At 42.1% G+C, this 25,474-nt stretch overlaps 1 protein-coding gene across 2 annotated transcripts in view; it reads right to left on the reverse strand.

The window, feature by feature from the left end:
- Nucleotides 1–25,474, reverse strand: part of IFT172 (intraflagellar transport 172) — a 445,633-nt gene that overhangs the window by 237,581 nt on the left and 182,578 nt on the right. For both annotated transcript variants that reach the window (XM_085896864.1, XM_085896871.1), the window contains exons 18-20: nt 25,027–25,134; nt 8,203–8,287; nt 690–782 (exon numbers count right to left, since the gene is read on the reverse strand). In XM_085896864.1, the coding sequence (XP_085752990.1) occupies nt 690–782; nt 8,203–8,287; nt 25,027–25,134 (286 nt within the window). The remainder of the gene's footprint in view (nt 1–689; nt 783–8,202; nt 8,288–25,026; nt 25,135–25,474) is intronic.

Below are 25,474 nucleotides of genomic sequence, written 5' to 3' on the forward strand. Positions count from 1 at the left end.
CCTTGCCATCGTCTGCATATTGCTTGTCTCACTTTGTGAAACGAGTGGTTTTAGTATGGTTTTCTGGACTATAGTGATGGTTTTCGCACATGCAAGAAATTCCAAATGAATTGAACTAGTTAGGCCCAAACACACCATTGCCATAAGCTTTCTGGCTCATGGTGGAATCTCAGGTTGACCGAGAACTTCTCCACTCCATGCTCGCTCGCATTAACTGGGTGTAAAATGATCACGTGTCACAATGTTTTTCATGAAATGATCTCCCTCCCTCAGGTAGCGTTGCAGTAGCTTATTTGCAATGGTGATACACATTTCCTTTTGATAAAAAAAACATGAGGTCCCATGGTATCCATCTTACATGAACCTTATTGAATTACAAGTGAGAACGAATGATTGTTCACACATTTATAACCCTCACATCGTATTCTCATGCAATTTCATGTGATTTATCAATCCAGCGATTTTCCTGCAGTAGTTTTATAGCTCTGTGAATGCATGTCTTGGCAAGAGCTCCAGGTAGTTAGAACAAGAGTACATTGATCATAAATTAAAAAGTGTAATCATCTGGGCACCATCACAACACTAACAAAATTACTAAAAGCAGCAGAGGAGTCATCGCCGAATCATGATTTACTGTCCAAGCCTGACCTGACGAAATGCATTCCGAAAGCGAATCAACAATGCCTCACCTCTGCCAAAAATATTTCTTCTGCGAGGTTAAACTGCTGATAAAGCATTGCAAGTCGCGCCCGCACCTGGTAGTAATCCGTTCCATCACCGCCCTGTCGACCAGTACACAGCCAACACATCAAATCTTAGCAAAGCAGGTCATATCATCAAAAACATTCAACCTTTGACTTGTATGCAGAAAATAAAAGTTGTATTGTCGGTAACATAGACAGCGAGACAGTTCTAAAAATAACTGGATCATAATAGTAATAATAACAGTAATAATAAGAAGTAGTGATAATCAGACATGGAGTAGAGTCTCAAGGGTCAGGTCTCGAGTCAAATAAGTTTTAGATCTCGTGGACCAACGTAACAATGCCTCACAGCCTCACAGGGTTTCTCTCACGCTAATGTGTTCTTGTTTCCGTTTCCTCACATTTACTTTCATCCTTCTTTATCGGGAGATGCAATTTCACGTGTGGAATGAAATTTCCAATGACTTTGAAAATATTGTAACTCAATCAAATCAGCTGCTTAAAGAAGGCACGGGCAAACATGGAGAAGGTACGCACGCACCTTGAGCATACACTTGCCCAAACCAGGCTAGTCGTACTCAAGTCAAAGATTTGAGAAGGATTCTTTGACATGAGTATTTGAGTGTGGCTGTTGGGCGAGGAGATATCAGAGCAATCAGTTCCTTTCGCATGTTTGCCTTTAGCTTCTTCAATCTACCTCTTTCAAACGCTTTTTTTTGCATTTCATTGAATACATTGATAAAACTAGAAGGGCACTCGGTAGAGCGTACACCTCTGCCATGCAATGCCTGATCCATGAGAACATATCTGACCCAATACATTTTTGAAATATCGTGCTGTATATCGTTTGTGGCCCTCTCTCTCAATGGTGAATAATCACTTGAAAAATTAAATAATTCTCTTATCCAGATCCGGACTTGGATCTTCACAAAAATCGAATCAAAACGTTCTTGCCACACACACAACGTGCCCACCAAATTTCAGCCGAATCCCTCCACAACGTTTTGAGATATCATGCTATATATTAGTTTCGCCCGATCTCTCAAAGGTGTAAAATCACTCAACAAAAAGATCGGATCCGGATCCGGATTTAGATCTTCACCAATATTGAATTAATTCTTCCTTGTCACACACCCAACATGTCCATCAAGTTTTGTCCACAACGTTTTGAGATATCGTGCTATACATCGTTTTTGCCCGATCTCTCAATGGTTAAGAATCACTTATAAAATTCTCGTAGTTGGATCCGGGTCCAGATCTTCACCAAAATTGAATCCGTTCATCCTTGTCACACACCCAACCTGTCCACCAAATTTCACCCGAATCCGTCCACAACTTTTTGAGATATCCTGCACACAGACAAACAAACAGATGGATAGGGGTGAAAACATCACCTCCTTCAACTTCGGTGGCGGAGGTAAACAGAAAGTAGAATTTGTTGCGAATGCATCAATGGATTTGCGAGAGAGAGAGTGAGAGTGAGAGAGAACACAGATAAGTGCAAGAGATACAACATCAGATGCTTATAACTCGAGTTATGGTCTGCAAAATTATTTTCAAAGGGCACATGAGTACTTGACCTTTGACCTTTGATGTGCTGAATCTAAAGTTTAATCAATTTATCTTTGTATTCAGTACATAAATTTGTCAAGTATGGTTGAAATATTTTCAGTAGTTTAATAAGTTATTGAAGTAATACAGATTTTCAAATAAAGGGCACTTCATCTTAGTCCTTGAACTTTTGAACCCATAATATAATCAGTTCATCTTTGTATTACAGTCCAAAGTTATGCCAGGTTTGGTCAAAATCCCTTCAGCGGTTCACAAGTTATTCCATCCATCCATTGGGACCATATTCTGGGCAGAGCGTTGGTGCTGCCTCAGCAGTCTCGTGGGCTATTGGGTACAATCCTGGATGGGTCACCACTCCGACAGTCTACCAGCAAGCTGGTAGTCATTCCTTTTACTCATTTACTCGAACTGGGTACCTAGACATCCCACTTTGATGCAACTCCGCTTTGATCAGACACCTGACCCTGACCCATGATGTTTTGTTATTATTATTCAATTAAATATATGCCTGGTGTTGGCTTATTGGTTAGGGTGGTGGGCTTGGGATCCTAGGATCCTGAGTTCAAATCCCACTCAGCTGTAAAATCAATACCAGGTGGGGTTGACTCGGCATGTCATCCTTCTGAGGTTGGCAAAATGAAAAAAAAGAAGTCATTGCAATAACAAAAATCTGCTACTTTCAGCTAAAGGTCACATAACCTTTTCATTTGTGTGCCAAAATATTATCTGTTCATCTTTGCCTCAACGGACATACCTGTACTAAGTTTGGTCAAAATCCCTTTTGCGGTTCACAAGTTATTAGGGTCATTCCGTGCCAACTCACCTAAATTATAAAAACCTCCCCAGGTCACCTCCTCAGATTTTGCTGGAAAAAATTATTAAATGTAGATCTATATGGCTCTACCCACCATGCAAAAGATTAGCTTTCAATTGCTCATACTTTAAAAATATCTATCTCTCGAAGATCTGAAATTTGGCCCTAAAAATGCCAAATGTGAAAAACGCATTTTTTTCCAATTCAGGGGCTTATAATTTTATAATGGACTCCTCTAGAAAGTTAATATTGCAAATATTTACTAATTGGCATCCAAATATTTCAATTATGGCATCAGATAGCCTCTGCGATGCATATTTCTCACTCTATAGGAAGCTAAAAATGGCTTTTGAGCCAATATGAGCTAAAATAAGGTGAAACTATAGGAGCTCTCCTGAAAATATGGAACTTATAATTTTTTTCCTTGTAACACAGTGATTATACGGTCATTATCTATACATAGATATATTTTTGTTGGGATAATACAGTTAGGTGATGAATTATAAAAGTTTTACCATAAGCCCTTTCCTCCGAGGGCTCTAAAATGGACCAATTTTGTCCCCTGGTTTGACCTTGTGGCGAGGGGTTTAGGATCTTCATTTTTTTTCTTCTAAAGATTGCCTCATATAAGATGTGTCTACTGACCGAATAATTTTATCTCACGCCCATGGCTTCATATTAAAATTTATTTTTATTTACATGCACATTTTTTTATAATTATTCACTTTTTTCATATTTATGAGCTTATAAATCTGAAACTGAACACTCTAGCAAAGTGATACTGCAGATATTTATAAACTGGCATATGAAATTTAAGGATCTGTTTTCAGAATGCCTGATAAATGCATGTGTTTAACCTCCGCCGTCGAATATCAGAGGTTACTGTTTTCACCCCTTTCTGTTTGTTTGTTTGTTTGTTTGTTTGTGAACAGTATTCAATATTATTGAATATGTTATTTGAATACAAAACAATATTATTTGAAACTCGACGGATTTCGACGAAACTTGGTGGGGGGATTAGGTATGGTCAAAGGATCATGCCATTAGATTTTGGACTTGGTCCAAAGTCCAATATGGCCGCTTTGGCGGGCATTTTGAAAAAATATTTCAATTTTTTTTTTTTTGCATTTCTACATGTTATAAGTGATTTCCAACAAAAAACGTGCCAAAATTATAATTGCGGCTGATTTTGGAACTTCAGGTGGATATACCCACGTAAAATCAATTTCTGTCTCAAGGAATCTAGTTATGACGAATGAATTGAGTATGTAAAAGTTAAAAGTAAAAGGGAAAGTTGCAAACTCTCACTCTGTGAGCACTGTTGACGTCAAATTGAATGAATAGGATATCAGGTTCACTTGAGTGACCGAGCAGTATTGGCGGCGGAGGTTTTGCTCTCTACCGAGTGCTCCCTCTCTAGTTCTATCTGCAGGAAGTTGAAAATGCCACTTTGACAAAAAATGGTGAATATGCAGGGGGCATTAACTGAGGTTATGTTAAGAACATGAACTAAGAACAACTTAGATTATTCTTCTCATGAATTAATAATTATAAGTACATTTTTTATTCAAAAATAAATTCTTGTAATGATAAATTCTTCTGATGCTGTATCATCAACAATATGCACATGACCAGAAACCACACAAGCTCATCTGTCCCAGTTGTTAGTCCCAACCCTAACTGAATTGGATGTATACCAGGCTGGGAAATATATTGCTTGTGCTTATGACAGAAAATGGTACATTGGGAACATTGACACAATAAATGATAATGAAAATGATGTGTTTGTGAACTTCATGAAGCAAGGAAGGGGTAACACATTCTCATGGCCTCCAGAAAAAAAGAAAGATCAATGCTGGGTGCCATTACTCGAAATTCTTTGTGTGGTTGAGGCCCCTGACATAAAATCTGGTGGACGTCAGTACCAACTGTCACAGCATGACTTTAAGCATGTTCAAGACCTGTTTTCTAAGATGTAAAATTCTGTGCCTCTGAATGTGAGATTATCATGATAATGAATGTCATAAAAGATGAAAGGTCATTGAAGATTTTTCTAAGGTATAAAAATTACTAATATTCATCGTCTGTATATCTGTAAATAAAAAAGCTGCTACTCAACTAATCAAATTTGTTCTAATTTATAATTTGACATCACTTACGAAAGTAATCATTAGCATGTATTTATGAATAAATAACATCCTTATCAGTAATGTCTAATAAGAAGCATAATTTAGCCTCATGCGCACCCCTGCAAGTTCACCTTGTTTTGTACCAAGTGGGCCAAATTGCCATATTTGGCTTCCTAAAACTAGGAGTATGTGCTTTCTAGGGACATTCTGATGCCACAATCTGAAATTTTGTATACCAGTTTATAAAATTCTGCAGTAACTCTTTCCTGGATAGTTCCATTTAAGATTTATAAACTTCTGAATATGAAAAAAAGTGAATAATTATAAAAAAAAACGTGCATGTAAATAAAAATTAATTTTAATATGAAGCCATGGGCATTAGATAAAATTATTCAGTCAGTAGACACATCTTATATCAGGCAATCTTTAGAAGAAAAAAAATGAAGATCCTAAACCCCAAGCCACATGGTCAAACCAGGGGACAAAATTGGTCCATTTTGGAGCCCTCGGAGGCAAGGGCTTATGTTAAAACTTTTATAATTCATCACCTCACTGTATTATCCCAGCAAAAATGTATCTATGGATAGATGATGACCCTATAATCACTGTGTTATGAGGAAAAAATTCTAAGTTGTTCCATATTTTCAGGAGAGCTCCTATAGTTTCACCTTATTTTAGCTCGTTTTGGCCAAAAAGCCATTTTAAGCTTCCTATAGAGTGAGAAATATGCATCCCAGAAGCTATCTGATGCCATAATTGAAAAATTTGGATGCCAATTCGTAAATATTTGCAATATTAACTTTCTAGAGGAGTCCATTATAAAATTATAAGCCACTGAAGTTGGAAAAAAATGCGTTTTTCACATTTGGCATTTTTAGGGCCAAATTTCAAAGGTCTCTAGAGATAGATATTTTTTAAACTATGAGGAATTGAAAGCTAATCTTTTGCATGTTGGGTAGAGCCATATAGATCTACATTTAATAATTTTTCCAGCAAAATCTGAGGAGGTGACCTGGGGACCCTTAGGTAAGTTGGCACGGAATGACCCCTTATGGAAACTAAAATCTGCGAATTTCAGCTAAAAGTCATATGACCTTTGACCCTTTGAACCCAATATCTAACGGATCATCCTTGCATCAACATGCACCTTTGTACAAAGTTTGGTTCAAATCGGTAACAAAAATCTGCTCCTTTCAGCTAAAGGCCACATGACCTTTGACCCTTTGATCCAAATATCTCATCAATTCATCTTTGCATCGCAATACACCTTTATACCAAGTTTGTTAAAAATCCCTTCAGTGGTTCACAACTTTTCGTGGTAACAAAAATTGATCATGGACCGCCAGATACACGGACCGACAGCCAGACCGACAACCAGAAAACATAATGCCTCTGGTGCTTTGAGCGCCAGAGACATAAATATTCAGCCTTTTATATGTGTACATAATACAATGATACATTTTTACGGGACACTTTACCCTCTGAAGTTCACCAGGTAATCCTTTTATATGGGGGACAGTCTTAGGGCAATTTATGAAAGGCTGAAAAAAATGAGAATATATAATGGGCAGTGCTTGTTCTGTAAAGTTTCCTGGATTAGGCTTTCTGAAACTTTCTTGAAGCTTCTCATGACAGCTTGTAAGGTATTAACCTAGCTGCCAGATATTGCTTTGGAGTCATAACGTATACGCTGAACTTTCACCGAATGTGTCTGCATCAAAGGCATCTCAAGCGTGAGTTTGAATTAAAGTGCAACATGCACCCAATTCCAATGTAAAACTGACTGGACCTCCATGCGATTACTTTCTTCTGCAACGTCAAAGTAAAATGAAGTTACACTTGGGATTTTATGTATTGACGTTCAAAAAATCCTGGAAACTCCACCAACAATCAATAAGCTTCACCAGCGTTGATTTAAAAAAAAAAAAATATATATATATATATATGAAAATGTATGACCTTTATTAAGACAAGATGAATAATAATAAGAACACATTTCCTTTGATTATTAAGGTAATTAATTCAGGAATTAAGTTTGTTTGCAGCACCTGGCTGCTGGGTTGCATCATTGCTGGGGGTGCAGCTGTGCCACTGGTGCAGTGCTTCATATAGGTTGGAGCAGGAATTTGGAATTTGGCTAGGTTGCCAGCGATAGCTCGCCCACTCATCACGAAGGGCACCGTGGAATGTATAACACCCACCAACTAACTAATGCTTGCAGAAGGGACGCCCAGTTTGATTTCCATCCAAAGGATGGCACACACATTGACGAATCACCCTGCCTGTGAAACACCAGGATCACAGTTTATACCTGGGATGAGATTTGTAGCCAGGCTCGACAGCTTATAGGCGAGCGTGCATATACCTCTTGGCTATGCTGCCAAGAACAAGGTAACTCATAAAATAGAAGAAAGGTTTATCAAAAAGCAACTTCGTGTGAACAGCTGGCAAAAGAGCAAATGCAAATAAGATGCAAATTATAACTTAATGGTTTTTTTTTCTGAGAAAACCACACTGAAAGTGAATATAATTATTAATATACAAGGCACTAATCACCACAGCTTTTGGGAAGACAGCAAAAAGTTGGATTTTTCTTTATCCATGCCCAACTCCACTACCCCCCTTCCTTCCCACCTCTTTTTCCCACTTTCCTCTTAATTTTCTTTCACTTTTCTCCAATATTGTCAGAGAGAGAGAGAGAGAGAGAGAGAGAGAGAGAGAGAGAGAGAGAGAGAGAGAGAGAGAGAGAGAGAGAGAGAGAGAGAGAGAGAGAGAGAGAGAGAGAGAGAGAGAGAGAGAGAGAGAGAGAGAGAGAGAGAGAGAGAGAGAGAGAGAGAGAGAGAGAGAGAGAGAGAGAGAGAGAGAGAGAGAGAGAGAGAGAGAGAGAGAGAGAGAGAGAGAGAGAGAGAGAGAGAGAGAGAGAGAGAGAGAGAGAGAGAGAGAGAGTTCCGTATAATAAGGACAAAATCACAGGATGACTTACATCTTTTTCAGCAGCTTTATTTGCAATGTCAACCGTTTCTGACAAATAGTGAGCTTTGGCCAAATCTCCAAGAACCACAAAGCATCTGAAACACAATGACACATCATCGATACATGGCAACAAAAGCATCTGCAGAAACACAAGGCTTTGACAACACTAATTCAACAAATAAAACCATAACTTAAAAACAACAGAAAAAAATCAGTGGATTATTAGTTATCAGAAAAGACTAAAGTTTTAAGTATTTCACCTGCTTTTAACATACAATTGATTTGGTTTGAATGTTTTTCAAGATTAATTTGACCCTTTGTGAAGGAGGAAATGCCACTCTCAATAATGATTGTGGGTGATAAAGGCATCAGTGGCAGAAACTCTGCCATTTCACGCGATCATTTGCGCTGGGTCATGTTCTATCTGCTTGGAAATCCACCAACATCACTGCACCGCATAAAAAGGTACAAAAACTGATCCCCTCAACAACAGACCTATCAGCTTACTTAAAATCATCAACAAGGTCTTGGAATCCATCATCACAGTTGATATGGAAACCTTTCTTTTCTCCAACAACCTCATCTCAGATCACCAATTTGGTTTCAGACCATGTCACTCCACCTTGGACGTGCTGCTTCTAATCACCCAACAATGGAGGGAGACCCTGAGAGCAGGGCCGCCATTCTGGATACATCTCATGCTTTTGATACAGTCTGGCATCCTGCCTTGCTCTCCAAACTCTCTGCCGATGGCATCCAAGTCCAACTCCAAACAAGGCTTACTGACTTCCTCTACTCTCGCAGCCAATATGTGGCTCTCAATGGAATCCTTTCATCTCCTCTTCCTCTCAAGGCTCGAGTGTCCCAAAGCAGTGTACTGGGCCCAATTCTATTCCTGATCTTCAGAAATGATCTCTCTGACTCTCTGGGGAAAGAAAAACTCTTTGTATATTTGCTGATGATTCCACCCTCCGCGGTGACATCCCTTTTCCTTCAGACAGGCAGACGGCAGCCTCTTCCCTCTCTTCGGACCTTGAAAAAAAAAACACAAGCTGGTCAAGCACTTGGAATATGTCTTTCGATCCTGACAAATCTCACAATCTCACCACCTCTCTCTGAAAGGACTGTCTGGCAAACCCTTCCATCTACCTTTTTTTTTTTTCCACAATCTTCTTGAATAATTTCAGTCATTAAAAGGCCTGGCTCTCACGATCAACCATGATCTTTCTTGGGAAAACTACATTTCTAAGTTGGTCTCCAAAGCCTGCAGCCAACTGCGCATCCTCCATCATACAAAGTCCTTCCTTGGCACACCTGAACTCTTTGTCTATCTACAAGGCTTTCATCTGCAGCTCGACAGAGTACTGCTCTCCCCTCTGAGCTGGTGCCCCTGCTTCACACCTTGTTTAGCTTGATGCTGCGGAAACCAAGCCCTTCAAGATCATTGGAATCTCCCATGATGAAGCTGAGTCAATGGGCCTATAACTTTCCCATTGCAGACAGGTCGGTGGTTTATTTGTCTTCAACCTCCTCCTTTCTGGTCTTGACTATGCTCTTTGCATGCTCCCCCCACCCCACCCAAAGGTTTCTACCGGGAGATGCGGTCCATCAGGAACCCCGTTCTAGTAAAACTCCCAAAATCCACAATCGCTCCTCACCTCTACTCATTTGTTCCTCTTTTTTCCCACATGTGCAACGAACTTCCACATTCTCTTCAATCCCATTCTTCCCTCTATATCTTCAAGACAGCTGTTCACCACCATCTCAGATCATCCCCCATCCAAAACCATGATCTTTTCTACCCACGTTAAACACCTGCAAACCCCGCACCCCCCCCCCCTTTCCCGCACAGCCCTCTTTCCCGAAAGAAGTCGCTCCTCTTGAGACTCGGGGGTGGGGGATAGGGAAATGTAAATTATGAGAAAATGAGTGAAGAATTACAGACTCGCACTATACCAACAAGAGCTTAACGGACTGCATGAAAAACATTTATAAACACGACATTAAAAAATTTACCACATATAAGCATTAGGGTGGTCCACAAATATTTTTTTTTCCGAATTCCCCGTGCCCACAAGGCTTGATTTTGTCCACTACCACTATGGATTTATTCTACAAAATTTCATGGCGATTGGTGTATAACTCGGGGTCGCTCAGAAAGTCAACTTTTGACCAAAACATCAAAAAACATTCGAGAATATTGGATTTTTTGTTTCAAACACTTTATTATTCCACAAGTTACATAAAAAGATGCAGCACACTGCACTCTGCACTACAACACTGTCATAACACATGTCACATTTCTCTGTCCGTTATCCTGTCCTCTGCCTAGTTCATCAAAAGGGCCTTTGATGGCTCAGGAAGGGCCTTGCGATGGTTCGAAACAAGTCTGAGTAGGTATTGTTTCTGTTCCTCGTCTTTCGTCAGTGTCTCGTTGTACTGCTGGACGAGTCGGATACCACGCTCGGCAGTGTCGTTTATGACTTTCAGCCTCCTACATGCCTGCTGGAGCTCTGTGTAGCAGGGATGGCTCTCCCACTCGTTCGGCGCTACCTTCAGGAATTCGGAGGCCTTTTCACGGCTTTTTTCGCCCAGCAGGGAGAAGAAGGTCATCGTTCGTTCTGTAACCAATCCTGGGATTTGTTCAGGCCCCACAATCATGTCTGATCGAGGAATTGGTCGATGGTACTCGACAGCTTTTGGTCTGGACAAATTGGTGACCATCTTTGACTTCGTCTCCTCCGTCACGCGATCGTCGAAGAAGGCGAACCCCACCAAGTGTTCCAACAGGTACCACAGGTGGTTCGAGAACGCTTTCACTGTCTTGTCCGATAATTTCCGATCCGGGTAACGTTTGAGCACATTCATGAACTGGATGTCGTTACAAGGAGCCCGGAACCCAATGGGTGCCTCGTTCCAATATTTTACGTACGCCAGGCTCACAAACAAGGCAAAATCCAGAATATTCTTGCTTTCCTTTTTTGTCAGTTTGAATTGATGGTGGAACAAGTAAATTTTTATAGCGTATATTCCTTTAGCCATCCATCGAGCGTGATGCATCGCTCCTGGAGCCCGGAATGTGAAGGATCCAGCATCCGCATCGCCACCTAGGAATAGGAGAGATATCTTCAGCAATTCCAGGTAATCATCCCTCGGTTGTTGTTGGATGATTGCTAGCGGTAAATAATCCAACATCTCCACTCGCAGCTCAGCGAGTACTGGATCATCAAAAACCGTACACACGTCGTACTGGTTATGATCCAAGTCTACCCATTTCTTGTGGAAGCGTTTCAACAGAAGATCGTCAGGGCCAGAAGTTCCACCGAATGGGCAGGCATAGGCGTGCGACAGAACTATTTCATGCATGTGGTGTCTACATGCAACCCACACGTTTTCTCTCTCCATTTAGTTCTCTAGTCTGATGCAAGCACCTCGATGCAGGCCGGTATTGCTGCTCATAGTATCAAAGACAATGCCATGAACCTGATCTTTGGCTCCCCATTTATCAATGCAAGCAGTTGCTTGCTGTTCGCCTGTTCCACTGGTTGCTTTTGGGACACCCAATAGCTTCTCTTCTCCGTTACCAGTAACCAGCACCGCGAAACGGCCGACATTTTTCTTTGAGCCGTCAATATCTGGTAAGAGTTTACCATCCCAGTGGAGAAGAAGAGGTCCTTTCAGGGAGAAGTCGTCTTCCTCGGCGGCAGCTGCTTCTCTACGTCCCTCCATACGAGAACGTCATACAGAGCTCCGTGATAGGGTGATGTCGCCGATATCATGACCGAGGGCCTTGGCGACAGCTCTGGCCACGAACACAGCCCTGCGATCTGGCAAGTTCACGCGATCCAGCGCTGCTACAACATCCGGAGATCGAAAAATGTTCTTTGGTTTGGGATTGGATGAAGTAGCCGAATGAGCTTCTGTTTTACTGCAGCCAGGGGTCTCTGATGACGTTGAGGGAGCTATATATTCATCCTCCAGACTTTCAGATTCAGATTCACCTGACGTAGACAATAGCGGTTCGCTTTCAGTTACCTGCAGCTTGCGGCTTTCCCTTTCAGTGTAACGTTGCCGAGCTAAGTCTTCATTTTCGTCTCTTTTTCGTTTATTTTCCTCTCTAGAGTGGGTGACTAAATCAGCTCCAGCCATGCTACTAGAGAACACACTCTCTCGCTGATGCTCCAGGAAGTCACGGTCGGCACTGATCACTATTTCCAACAATGCATTGGCTGTCGCTACGTCAAATAACTCCTCCAGGTCTGAGAGAAATAGATCATTGTTCATTTCACCAGTGTCGTTGTCCCTTTTGCGATTTTTCTTTAGTTTTAGATATCTCTCGTGGAGCTTTTTCAGCTTACGTACGCATGCATCCGGACGTTGTGTGGGCAATCTCGCTCTATTCCACACCTCAATCACTTCACAACACGTGATTCCATAGCTCTCAGCAAGTCTTTTTCTCGGTAACATGGTGGAATTGTAAGAGGCGTAGAACATCCAGTCCACGTGGCAATATTCCGGCAGAAAGCTGTGATATCGATGCTCCCAGTAGCCAGCTTTCGGAAGAAGAACGGAGTCCTGGCTTCAATGCCATCACTCAACCTAAGCCAAAGAAATTGAAAGAAATGATGGACCAAAAATATCACATGATCAGCACAATATATTATTGAAGAGTGCGGCTACTCTCGACACGCGAGTCTAAAACCAACCGCCCTAGGTGAGCGAGCTGGGCTTCAGTGAGTGTAGCAGAAAACTCTAATCGTGGCATAGATAATTGACGCTTCAGTGCAATGCAGGATCTTGCCAGGACAAACTTAACAACAAAGATCACCCAGTGGTCATCATCGGTATGCAGGTAGGCAACCAAACTGTATAGCATCACAGAAGATGTGGAGAGTATGGGTGGAAGTAGACGGATCAGTGACAGGTGGAGGATAGCATCTTGGAAACCTGACCTGTGGAATATCGGGTAACTTACATTGCCGGTGAGCCACTCATCTCGAATGTAGCCGGGCTCAATCAGAATGTCCCAACTCTTCAGAGTCTTCCACAAGTCTCCGACCAGCACGTTAGCTCTCGCAGTATAGGGAGAAGATAGCCAATGGGATCATACTGGCTGGAAAGAATCTTGAAGATGATTCTCAGTGTAAGATGCTCATATTTGATGGGTCAATACTTGTCTGTCCCTGAGCATCTCCCTCACAAAAATATCACCATAGTTCACAACCCTCTGAATGGGCTTCTGGAGGAATATGCTTTCCCACCGATGATACGTTGCTGCCCATTGTCTAACTTTGAAGCCTCTTGTGGAAAGGACCCATCTCATCTTGTTAATAAACTGATTCGCTGATGAAGATGTCGGTAAACTGTCCAAGCGGTTATCCATATAGAAGGTGGTGATGACTGAGTTAACAACATCTTCATTGCCTCCTTTGTTGTTATGGACATTCGTTTGTAGCACAAAGTTAGCACAGCAAGGGCTGCATCTTGTTCTGAAAGGCAGGACTTGCCATTCATAAACATCAGGGAAGTCATCTTGTTTCAAGTCGTGACATAAGAAATTAGAAAAAGAGCAATCAGAGATTGCAGACCCTCTCCAGGACTTATTTTGAGTGGTGTATTTTTATAGGTTTTAGGGTAAATCCAATATGGCTGCCAAACCATCTGACCAATGACATCATATGTGTGGTGAACCTTTTGTTCCTCATGGACAGGTGGTCATACGCGTAAAGTTTTACCTCGATCTGTTCAGCCACTTCAGAGAAGAATATTTTTGAAGGTTTAAAAAAACAAAAACAACATGGCTGCTGAATCTTGTGACTGATGACATCATCAATTTTTTTGCTGTGGATCGTTTTATCCCGAGATGACCCTCAAAAATTTTCATCGTGATCGGATATAGCGTTCTATATATGCCATTATGATGTCATTAAAAAATCACACATTCCCCATGAGGAGTATTTGCCATATGCCAAGTTTCAATTTTTTCCTCGGTGTGGTTTTAGAGATACAGAGGTCCAAATTTTTCCCGTTTTTCCAATATGGCTGCCATACCACGTGACCTATGACATCATAATTATCATTGAAATATTCTATATGAGTATTCGCACCAATGGTGAAAATTTTGTCTCAATCCGCCAAGTGGTTGTGGAGAAAAACACAAAAGTTCTGTGCAGATAAACAAACGGACAAATGAAATTGCTCGTTGAGCAAGGAATTGCCGGAATAACTTTGTCATGTCTCCATGATCTCTGAAAAAAACAAAAACCTGGAAATCAATTTGGTTCTTATAAGTCGATAGTGCTTCTGTTTAATGAGTTATAGCACTTAGTTTGGTCATGATCATAATTTGGAAGTTGATCGGACATGAAATGGCGTTTTTATCGCAATTTGAAAGTTTTGACCCGACCACCCTGACATTCGACCCCCGACCACTAAGAAGGGTGTTGGTGTGACACCCCAATGAGACATGGTTGGATGCAGAATTGGAAGATGCACATTTTGGATTTGGTTTGAAGTCGATACGACCATCTTAGCGGACGTTATTGCGAAAATAAGAATTTCGGTTTTTCGGTGACCTTGACTTTTGACCGAGATTCACCGAAAATGACAAGTGTCTAAGTTGGACCATGGCCGACGTCTGTACCCAGTTTGGTCATGATCGCTGAAACGGTGTGGCTGCTGCAGGGTAAACAAACACACAAACAAACAGACAGACAGACACACAGAATGACATACACAACCAACCAACATAATTGCCAAAATCCGAAGGATTCCGGCAATTAACAAGAAAAAGATGTCATGCAGAGCAAGAAACTTGCAAAATCCACCTCCATCCCCAAAGGTTGCCATGGATACATCAAATTGTCAATTTCATTCAGTTTAAAATTCACAATCTTAATCAAAGCTCAGGTCAATCGCATGCAAATTGATTATTTTCAGATTGAAATTGATGATTTTAGAAGCTTGACCTTGAGTTGATCTTTGACTTCTTGACCTCAAAAATAGTTGCTTTCCCAATTCAGTGATGCACGATGCAATTGCTGCTAAATTTTCAGGTTAATCAGATGAAAATTGACGATTTTTCAGAGGAAATTTGATGACTCCAGAAGTTTCACCTTGAGTTGACCTTTGACCTCAAAAATAGTTGCTTTCCCAATTCAGTGATGGACTCTGCAAACCCTGTTCAACTTTCAAGTTGATAGGATGTAAATTGATGATTTTTCAGTTTGAAATCGATTATTTTAGAAGTTTGACCTTGAGTTGACCTTTGACCTTTTGGTCTCAAAAATCGTTGGTTTCCCATTTCAGTGAGGAACCGTGCAATCGCTGTTTAATTTTCAAGTCAATCAAATGAAAATTGTCAATTTTTCAGATAAAAATGTGATTTTAGAAGCCATGACCTTGAGTTGACCTTTGACCTTTTGACCGCAAAAGTTGTTGCTTTCCCAATTAATTGATGCAATATGCAAATCTTGTTCAAATTTCAAATCAATCGGAAGAAAAAATGACGATTTTAGAAATTCGACTGAAAGATGACGTTTCACCTTTGACCTCAAAATCAATTGGCTTCTCAGTTGAGACAACTTCTAAAATTGCTAAAGTTTAATGACGATCGGTTTAGAATTGTGACCTGTCGGCGATACACACACAGACAAACAGAAAGACAGACAGACAGACAGACAGACAGAATAATGAAATTGCTTGGTGAGCAAGGAATTGCTGGAATAACTTTGTCATATCTCCATGATCTGAAAAAACAAAAACCTGGAAATCAATTTGGTTCTTATAAGTCGATAATGCTCCTGTTTAATGAGTTATAGCACTTAGTTTGGTCATGATTATAACTTGGAAGTCAATCGGACTTGAAATGGCATTTTTATCACAATTTGAAATTCGACCCCCCTGGCATTCGACCCCGACTGCAAAGAAGGGTGTTGATGTCACACCCCAATGGATGCAGAATGGGAAGATGCACATTTTAGATTTGGTTTGAAGTTGATACGACCATTTTAGCGGAAGTTTTTGCTGAAATAAGAATTTCTGTTTTTCGGTGACGTTTGACCTCGATTCACCATTTGTCCATCACAATGAAAATTCGTTGTCAAGGTAACTGGAAGTGGACAGCTAGAATTACTCTGTTTTTTTTGGAGTAATAATGGATATTCATAGTAAAAGAGTACACACGAAATCTGAACTCGTTTGGTCTGAAAATGACATTTTTATCGCAGTTTGAATTTTTCTTTTTCGTGAATGTGCGTCAACTTTGACACGTTATATCTCGGAAACATTAAGTGAGAGAGAAAAACGAGAAACACATATACTCCTACTTTTCAATGGCGAACAATATGGCGTTAATTCTGTTTTTCTATCTTGAATATCGCAGAAGTTATATCTCCAAAGAAAATTACAGAAATGTCCCCAAAAATACACTATTTTTCGATATATCTCAAAAAGCGGAAGTGATAGAGAATAACTAAAAATATGTATTTCCCTCCTTTTCGATGGCGATCAATATGACGTTAACCTCGTTGCTCTATCTTTCAAACTCTTGAAGTTATGGCCACTTTCTCATCATTGTAAAAACCGGCGACCTTGGGTTTGACCTTACAAAGTCACACAAAGTCAATAAATTTGGTGTCAAATAAAAGATCATGTGCAAGTTCCTATATGTTGATAATGATAATGTAGTCACTATCTGTCACTGTTTTTTGAGTTATGGCCGTTTTAAAGTGAAAATAAACTTTTACGTGACCCCCCTCAACTTCGACCTGGGCCGAACTTCTAAACTTTGCATTTTTTAGCATGCAAATGTGTAAAGTTATAATTAGAGATATGAATTATGAACATTTTAAACCTTGTTTGAAGTCGATACGACCATTTTTGAGGACGTTATGACATAAAAACGATTCACGGTTTATCGTCGACCTTGACATTGACCTTGATTGAAGGTCAACCAAACTTAACACATCAGTAGCCAGTGCCATTGCATACATGGGTGCAAATATTGGTGAACAAATCTGCACAATTGTGGATACTGTCAAACTTTTTTAAAATCTGAAAATTTGCATTTGTTTATCATTAGGGAACTTTGTTGCCATGGTAACTGGAAGTGGCTGAACCAAATTTCATCATTTTTGGCATATAATAGGACACTCATACCAAGATACCACATGCCAAATTGGAAGTCAATCTGGATCGAAATGCGGTTTTTATCGCAATTTGAAATTTTTGACCCGACCCCCCCTGGCATTCGACTCCCGACTGCTAAGAAGGGTGTTGGTGTGACACCCCAATGAGACATATGGTTGGATGCAGAATTGGAAGATGCACATTTTGGATTTGGTTTGAAGTTGATACGACCATTTTAGCGGACGTTATTGCGAAAATAATAATTTCAGTTTTTCGGTGACCTTGACCTTGACCTAGATTCACGAAAAACGACAAGTGTCTAAGTTGGACCATGGCCGACGTCTGTACCTAGTTTGGTCATGATCGCTGAAATGGTGTGGCTGCTACAGGGTAAACAAACACACAAACAAACAGACAGACAGACAGACAGACACACAGAATGACACACAGAACTGACCAACATAATTGGCGAAATCTGAAGGATTCCGGCAATTAACAATTAATAAAATCGACTAACCAACATACTTGAAAAATCTTTGATTTTGCAAGGAACAAACGGACCAAAATGCAATCCCCTCTCCTTCAGCGAGGGTAATGGAGCAATGACCTATCCTCTGGCAGTCGACACACTTGGTGGAACATAGCCTTTTGTCACCCGAGATTTCAACACCATGTTGCCTGAAGCAGAATAAGACACCTCATAGAGAAGGGTCCATCACAGGTCCTGGGAGCAGGTGTTCATTGAGCACCAGGTCATTAGACTGGAACGAAGAGATGAACACTAATATATGCTTTCCACCCAGGATTCATTTGAAGTGTTAGTCTTCGCATCACTCAATTTCTTCACATAGCTTGCATCAACTAGTTTCTGGATCTGTTCATCATGGATCTAAACAAGGTCTGTGTCCGATGAGAGATATCTCTCGGTGCATTTCAGATGAAGGAGGACCACTTACTTGGTTGCTGTGAAGTGTGTTCCAACACGAGCATGGATTAATGGTGTCGCATTTTGCTGCACTCCATTTACCCTGATTCTAATAGTTCTAGATTCCAGGAGTTCTATTGCTGGCTGGTACTGCTTGGAGTGGGTTGTGTGTTTTTTCACTGGCATATGGTAGGATGCCAGTCTGCCAAAGTCTCTCCACATTTCTCAGTAGGTCTGGTGTTGAAGGCATAATGGCAGTAAACAGACAATATTGCTGAATTGCCATTTGGTGGAGTACATTGGCTGGTCCTTGTAGTGACTCACCTTGGTGTGTACAAACTGCCACTGAAGCACCCTTTGGGCTAACCCGTACAGGTCGCCTTGGTAGGATGAGGTAAGGATAATTAATCCGACCCGATTAATATTGTTAGTGGAGCCTTGTTAATGAAAGGGAGTGGTAGTCCACCTCGGTAGGGGGTACCATCTTTCAAGTGTGGCCAATGGATAAGAATACTCAGATAACCGCAGCATCGTGGCAGTGAATGCTCCATCTATCACGTACCTTTGGCTCAGGTTCTCGACTGATAATATTTGAAACCTGACTGAAGCACTGAGACATTGCGCTGTATCTTCACGTACCGTCTTGAGCACTATTATTTAAGGCTTATACCCACTAAGTTCAACTGCTCCATTGTTGGATCCAACAGCATGGTCCTCTTTGTCCCATCATCTGGGATGGCATAGGTCTCTATGGTCCCTCACAAGCCATAAAGAAGCACCTTTACGACTTTAAGCATAACGTTATCTGGACGAGAAAGCTTGTCAAGGTGCACCGCAGGTAGTAAAGAACCTGCCATAAGGACAGTGCTGCTAGATCTCTGTGCTCCATCATATAGAATGGTTAGCTGCAGCTCTTTGCAAGTCACGCACAGTTTCTTGAATGTACAGCGATGAACCAAACGCCTACAACCGCACCTCCAGCAATGGTCATGTTCCCTTATCCACTTGATAATATGGCCTGTGGAATGCTTCATGAATTCTGCACATGAGTGGAGGTAGTGGTCACTGGTGTCACAATCTATTCTATATGCAATGCCAGTCAGTTACCACTTCATAGTTAACTGTGAAATGTCTCAGGGCACCTTGGAATGGCCACCTAATCATTACCAATAAAAGGTAGTGCTGCTCAAATGTCGCACACAAATCGTATAGGATTCGAAAGTGTTATTGGGAACTGCAGATCATGCTAGATAAATCAAAACTCTCTTTGTATGATCTCCCTTTGCTCCTCCAATAGCCTATCCATTATGGGTTCTTGGTTCAGAAGGAGAGACACACAGATTCACCTGGATCTCTAATGGTGCTTATACCCATAAATAACTGGATCACATTTTCTCTTGAGATCGTTCAATTTTCAAATCGTATTGGGTTTTTAGAGGCGCTGAAGCTCCAGCAAACACCAACCACAGATTAGTTGCGGCTGATGTCTGCATACACTCTGAATACCATTGTCAAACAAGACCGAGGCAACGCTTGAACATGGAAGCTATAGTTTGTGACCCAGAGCTATCTGCCCATTATAACATCTCCATCCAGAACTGTTTGGATACTCTGGGCGTATTATCAAACGACATTGAGGAGTCTTGGCCTCTTGTCCACGACAGTATCCTCTCCACAGCATCTGAGACAGTCAGATTTTGTCAGCCACATAAACGGCCCTGGTGGTCAACTGATACCTTGGCCATTATTGATATGAGGAGGCAAGCACGACTTCCTGGAATCCCAGAAAGACGGTGCCTTAGTATAGAGGTGTCCATCGGGCAAAGATGAGGAAAGACCTTGACTCATGGGAAGAGCACCTGGCCAATGAAGCTGAGATAAGTATCCATCAAAATTACCTTAGACCTGCCTTCCGGTCAATCCAGCACATGCATATTGGTCAAAATTCAAATTAAAAAAGCAGCATTTCAATCATGAAGGCAAGCGGCACACCCTGCCACACCAATGAGGAAGCACTCAACTGCAGGAAAGAACATTTTGAGCAGGCTCTTAACTTCCCCATTGCTACACACTTCACTGACTTGGAGGAAGAGGCACCCGTAGCTGGTGATGATTTCACCGTGTGTGCGGATCCTCCATCTCCGTCTGAGTTCCGTCATGCACCGAGGAAACTCAAATATGGTCGAGCAGCTGGGTGTGACAACATCACTGCAGAACTGCTGAAATGTGCTGCGACTCCAATTTGTGAGGTATTACACTGCCTTTTCATAATTTTCTGGAATTCTGGCCATATTCCAACATAGTGGAAAAAAAATGGCATAATAATCCCCATCTATAAAGGCAAAGGCCCCCCCCCCCCCCCCGCTCTAGCTGCAGGAGCTATCGCCTGATCACCTTGCTTTCAGTTCCTGGGAAGGTATTTGTTCATATTCTTCTGAACCATATTCATCCCCTCCTACTACAACATAGATGCCCCTAACAATGTGGTTTTACCCCAAACAGGTCTACAACGGATGCCATACTGGCCTTCCTCATTCTTGCAGAACTTCATTGGGAATTTCAGCACCCAATAAATGTGGCGCATATCGACACCAAGGCAGCATTTGACTCGGATAACCAGACATCCCTATGGAAGGTGTTGAGAGGCAATGGAGTTCCGTTATCACTTCTTCACCTGATCCGGAATCTCCAAGAAGATACAATAGCCTGTGTTAGAATGGACACTGACTTATAACTACCTTTTCCCATGTCTTGTAGAGTTTGTCAGGGCTGCGTCCTTGCTCCCTCCCTCTTCTGCTGCACCACGGACTGGATAATGTCAACGTGTGCAGATCAGCTTGAAATCGATGACGATGGAGAAGTCATCACCGATCTACTCTGTGAAGATGATGCTGCCCTATTTGTGAGAGACCCTGTTCACTGGCCGGCCGGGTTCAACTGCTTTGAATCGGTTACTAAGGCCTAGGTCACATTTGCCATGGCGGCCGTGGGGTCTCCAAAATCTGCGGCAACTAGCAATTATACGGCGGCCGCAGTATTTCCACGGTCACACAATGTAGCAGTCACATATGTTTTTATTTTTCGGGTAGCCGCACGGCGTATTTAGAAATCGTGGAGACCGAAAACGTGGGGGTGCCGTACGGTCTTTGATTTGATGTCGCACGGTGACCTTAGGGCGTTCCAGCGGCGGCCATAGAATTTTCAAGGCAGACGCAAGGTGCCCGCAAGGCGATCTCAGGGGGGCCCTCAGGCGAACGTGCGGCCATACGGACGGTAACGAGTGGGTATATATACTAGTTCTGAAATAAAATATACCATTATATATAACTGAATATACTATAACTATAATATACCGTGGTGCCCCTAGAATCCGAACACCCCATTGTTTGAACTAATTGGAATCCGAACAATTTTTTCGAGAAAATTTTGCCCTAAAAACCTAATACATTTTTAAAAAACCGAACACAACGTGGCGTTCATGTTTGTTCACGTGTCTCCCCCACCTGTTCGAGCCGCATCTTCGCACTTTGTTCATTCATTTTGTCGGTGGAAGTCCTCGTGAAAGCGTCTCTCGTGTGTCGATCGATACTTTAGGCCTCAGTCACATTTGCTCTACGGTGAGGATACGGCGGCCGTACGCCCTCTGAATTGACAGAAACGTGCGGCGGCCGCAGAGAAACTGAGGTGGCCTCAGGATGGCCCTACGCCGTATGGCTATATTTTACAGGTCGTAAGGTCGCCGCGGAATTATAACGCGGAGTTATAACTTTTTCATTTCTAGGTTCGCCGAAGAAATTCGACAAGCCGAAACAAAAGAACTGGTAAAATAAAAAAAATAAAAAAAATTAACCCATTCGTTACCGTCCGTCTCGCCGCACGTTCGGCTTAGGGTCCCCCTGCGGTCGCCTTGCGGGCACCTTGCGTCTGCCTTGAAAATTCTATGGCCGCCGCAGGAACGCCCTAAGGTCACCGTGCGACATCAAATCAAAGACCGTACGGCACCCCCACGCTTTCGGTCTCCACAATTTATAAATACCCCGTGCGTCTACCCAAAAAATAAAAACATATGTGACTGCTACATTGTGTGACCGTGGAAATACTGCGGCCGCTTCATAATTGCTAGTGCCCGTACATTTTGTAGACCTCCGGCCGCAGAGCCAAATGTGACAGGCCTTACCTCGTGTTTTCACCTTCATTTGTGATGTTTGTTTTTTAATCATCTTGTGTTTTAATTAATAACAAAAAAAGCAATCCGATCACGTGGTGTGACGGACTGTCGGGCAAGGATTGAATTTCACAGCAAAACCGGTTGTAATTTGGAATATCCATGATTACCTCAGCCCGATGCGTTTGATGAAAGTGATTGCGGTTCTGCGGGCATCATGTTTGATGAGCTGCCCTGGGGGCAGCGCTCTCGCAGAGTGCACGAGCGATCGGAACCCAGGCCAGAGCTCGAGCCTGTGTGGACCTTTGGATTGGTGATTGTACCAGTTTACATACAATACACTGCCACCGAAGGTCATTTACTCATCTTATTTTATCTTAAACACGGGTAATTTCAGTTTAAAGTGTCTTGAAAGTGGGTTTTCTTTGGGTCCACGAACGGATTAATTCACTCCATTATTTCTTATTTGGAAAATATTTTTGGAATCCGAACTTTTTGCAATCCGAACAGCCTCCTGGAACGAATTAAATTGGGATTCTGGGGGCACCACCGTATAGGCAAACACCTATACTCCGATCTCTAGCGGTAGCGCACGGTGGATGCACGGTCGATGCAGACTGCCACGGGGGCCGTACGTAGGTGCACAGCAGGCGTAGGGGAACCGTGCGTCGACCCTGCGTTGCCCGCAGGTAGTCACACAGACCGCAAGGCCACCGTACGGCGACCATGGAAATAGTGCGGCCGCCGTAATTTTTTGGGGGTTGGGAAAATTCATTTTTCATTGAGAAGAGCTTACGGCAGCCGCACAAATAACGCAAGCCCACCGTACGCCCTACGTACGGTCGACGTGGAACACATCTACGTCATAGCTTGGCTTGTCAAATTGCTACGGCGAACGTAGAAATGAAAAAAAAGTTATAACTTCGCGCTATAATTCCACGGCGCCCCTTCGGCCTGTAAAATATAGCCAAACGGCGTAGGGCCTCCCTGAGGCCACCTCAGTTTCTCTGCGGCCGCCGCACATTTCTGTCAATTCAGAGGGCGTACGGCCGCCGTATCCTCGCCGTAGAGCAAATGTGACCGAGGCCTAAAAGCCCAGGACTTCAGCCCTCTTGGCAAAAAAAAAAAACCAAGGTGCAGAATGTTACCATTGGTCCTTCCCCACGACCAGTACCTTGCTCCAGTGTAGTTGTGGAGTCAGTGGACCACTTCACCTACCTGGACTCCAACATTCATTCATTCATCTGAATACTGTAGCCTTGATGTACGTAGACAAATCGGCATGGCTGGCTCTGCCATGGTGCAACTCGACACTGTCTGGAAACAGCACCGTTTTAGTTTACCATCAAAGCTCTGCATTTACAGAACATGCATCAAAATTACCTTAGACCTGTTCCCTGTTCCCCTTTATGGCTGTGGGACCTGGACACTTTTCATAAAGGACCAAGACACCTTACAAGCCTTCCATATGTGATGTCTAGCCGCATTCTTGGGGTTTGATGGTATGACAGAGTCTCAAATCGGACCATTTGTGAGATCACTAGACTTGGCATGATCACACTCAGTATTGCAAGGAGATGCAATTCCCTCCTTGGACATGTCCACCACTTAAGTGAACATGTACTGCCCCATATCTCCCTGGAATTTTCCACAAATCTTTACCACGGTCACCGACTTGCTCAAACTTGGCATCGTCCCTGAGGACACCCAAGGCTCTCTTGGTTACGCCAATGTGCCAATGAGATTGGCCTAAGCCCACGTGAATGTTGGCGGAAGGCGGAAGACCGACAGTTATGAGGGTCACTACACCCCTTCGTTGGACATGTGGATTAGCAGTAGTAGTCGTTTCTCAAATATGATTGTATGATTATTGTATTAAGTTGAATATGGGGGAAGTCGACTGATATGAAAACAATATTTGACTCAAATACTACTGAATCAATATCCCTTTTCTTTGATTCATTGCAAAATATATTTCCCTGTGTCGATTTTTTTTTAAATGCAGATGACCTGCTCATAGTATATTCTTGTAAAGGATGAGCAAGTACTTTCTTCAGCACTTGAAAACCTCAACATGGAAGGATATTCACAAAATCTTGATCATCATAACCAAATGCATATAAACCAAAACACAGAAACACTCAGATCAGCAATGGTGTGCCATGAAAACATGTTTTTTTTAAATAATTCAATGGCATGTATTGGTAATACTGCTTTGTGAATGGTGGCATGTAAGTGCCAATCCCATGTGCATCGAAATAAAAAACAGTTAACCACAAAGAGTGGGCAGGTCCCTCTTTTTTTTTTTAACATGATTGGCAGAGTGGGCAGATTACCCCTCCCTGAAGGTCAGTAATGAGCCAGCTGGCTGTTTAACAACAATCCAATAGCATGATGCGGCACTTCAATGCCACACTGCTATTGGATTGTTGTTAAAGGGCCACATTAACAAACATTCTTCATATTAGGTCAGATTCCATCTTAGAATCCAAATCCTGAATAATGCTGCTTTCAGTAAGATGTGAATCCACAACCCAGGTTGCAAATCAAGTTTTCATTCACTGTTTTGCTATGCAAGTGATCAAAAACGAAGAGAACACAACATAAAATCTCACCGCTGAGCTAGCTCGAGCTTACGAGCCTCAAGTGCAAGACGGCTCAAAGTCTGCCACATGGCCTTTGTTTTCTCCATCATCTTCAGGGTCTCCAGGTAGGCAAGAGCACTAAAGAAGAATAAATGCTCATGTTCAGTGAAGGTTGGCTAATTACTTTTTGAGGAACTTTCGAGGCAACAACATGGTTTGGTCCCATGAAAACAAAGTTGGGGCGACAAATTATCTTTGCAAATCACAGTTATTCACTGATCTCCAGTTAAGAAACAAACACAATAAAATTATATTTAAACAAAGGTGACGAAACAGTAGGTGGAATGAAACTTCAACAATGGTCAGCAAAGTCCCTTTTCTTTAATGGCCACAGGGGAAAGTTTAGCCCAAGTCTTTCACAAACCGACTGTTCGATAATCTAAACATTTGACCAAGTAGGTTGCCGACGATAGCTCGC

This window comes from Eptatretus burgeri, chromosome 1 (genome assembly GCF_056783735.1).
Source record: "Eptatretus burgeri isolate ZD-2024b chromosome 1, Ebu_testis_v1, whole genome shotgun sequence".
Classification (NCBI taxonomy): Eukaryota; Metazoa; Chordata; class Myxini; order Myxiniformes; family Myxinidae; genus Eptatretus; species Eptatretus burgeri.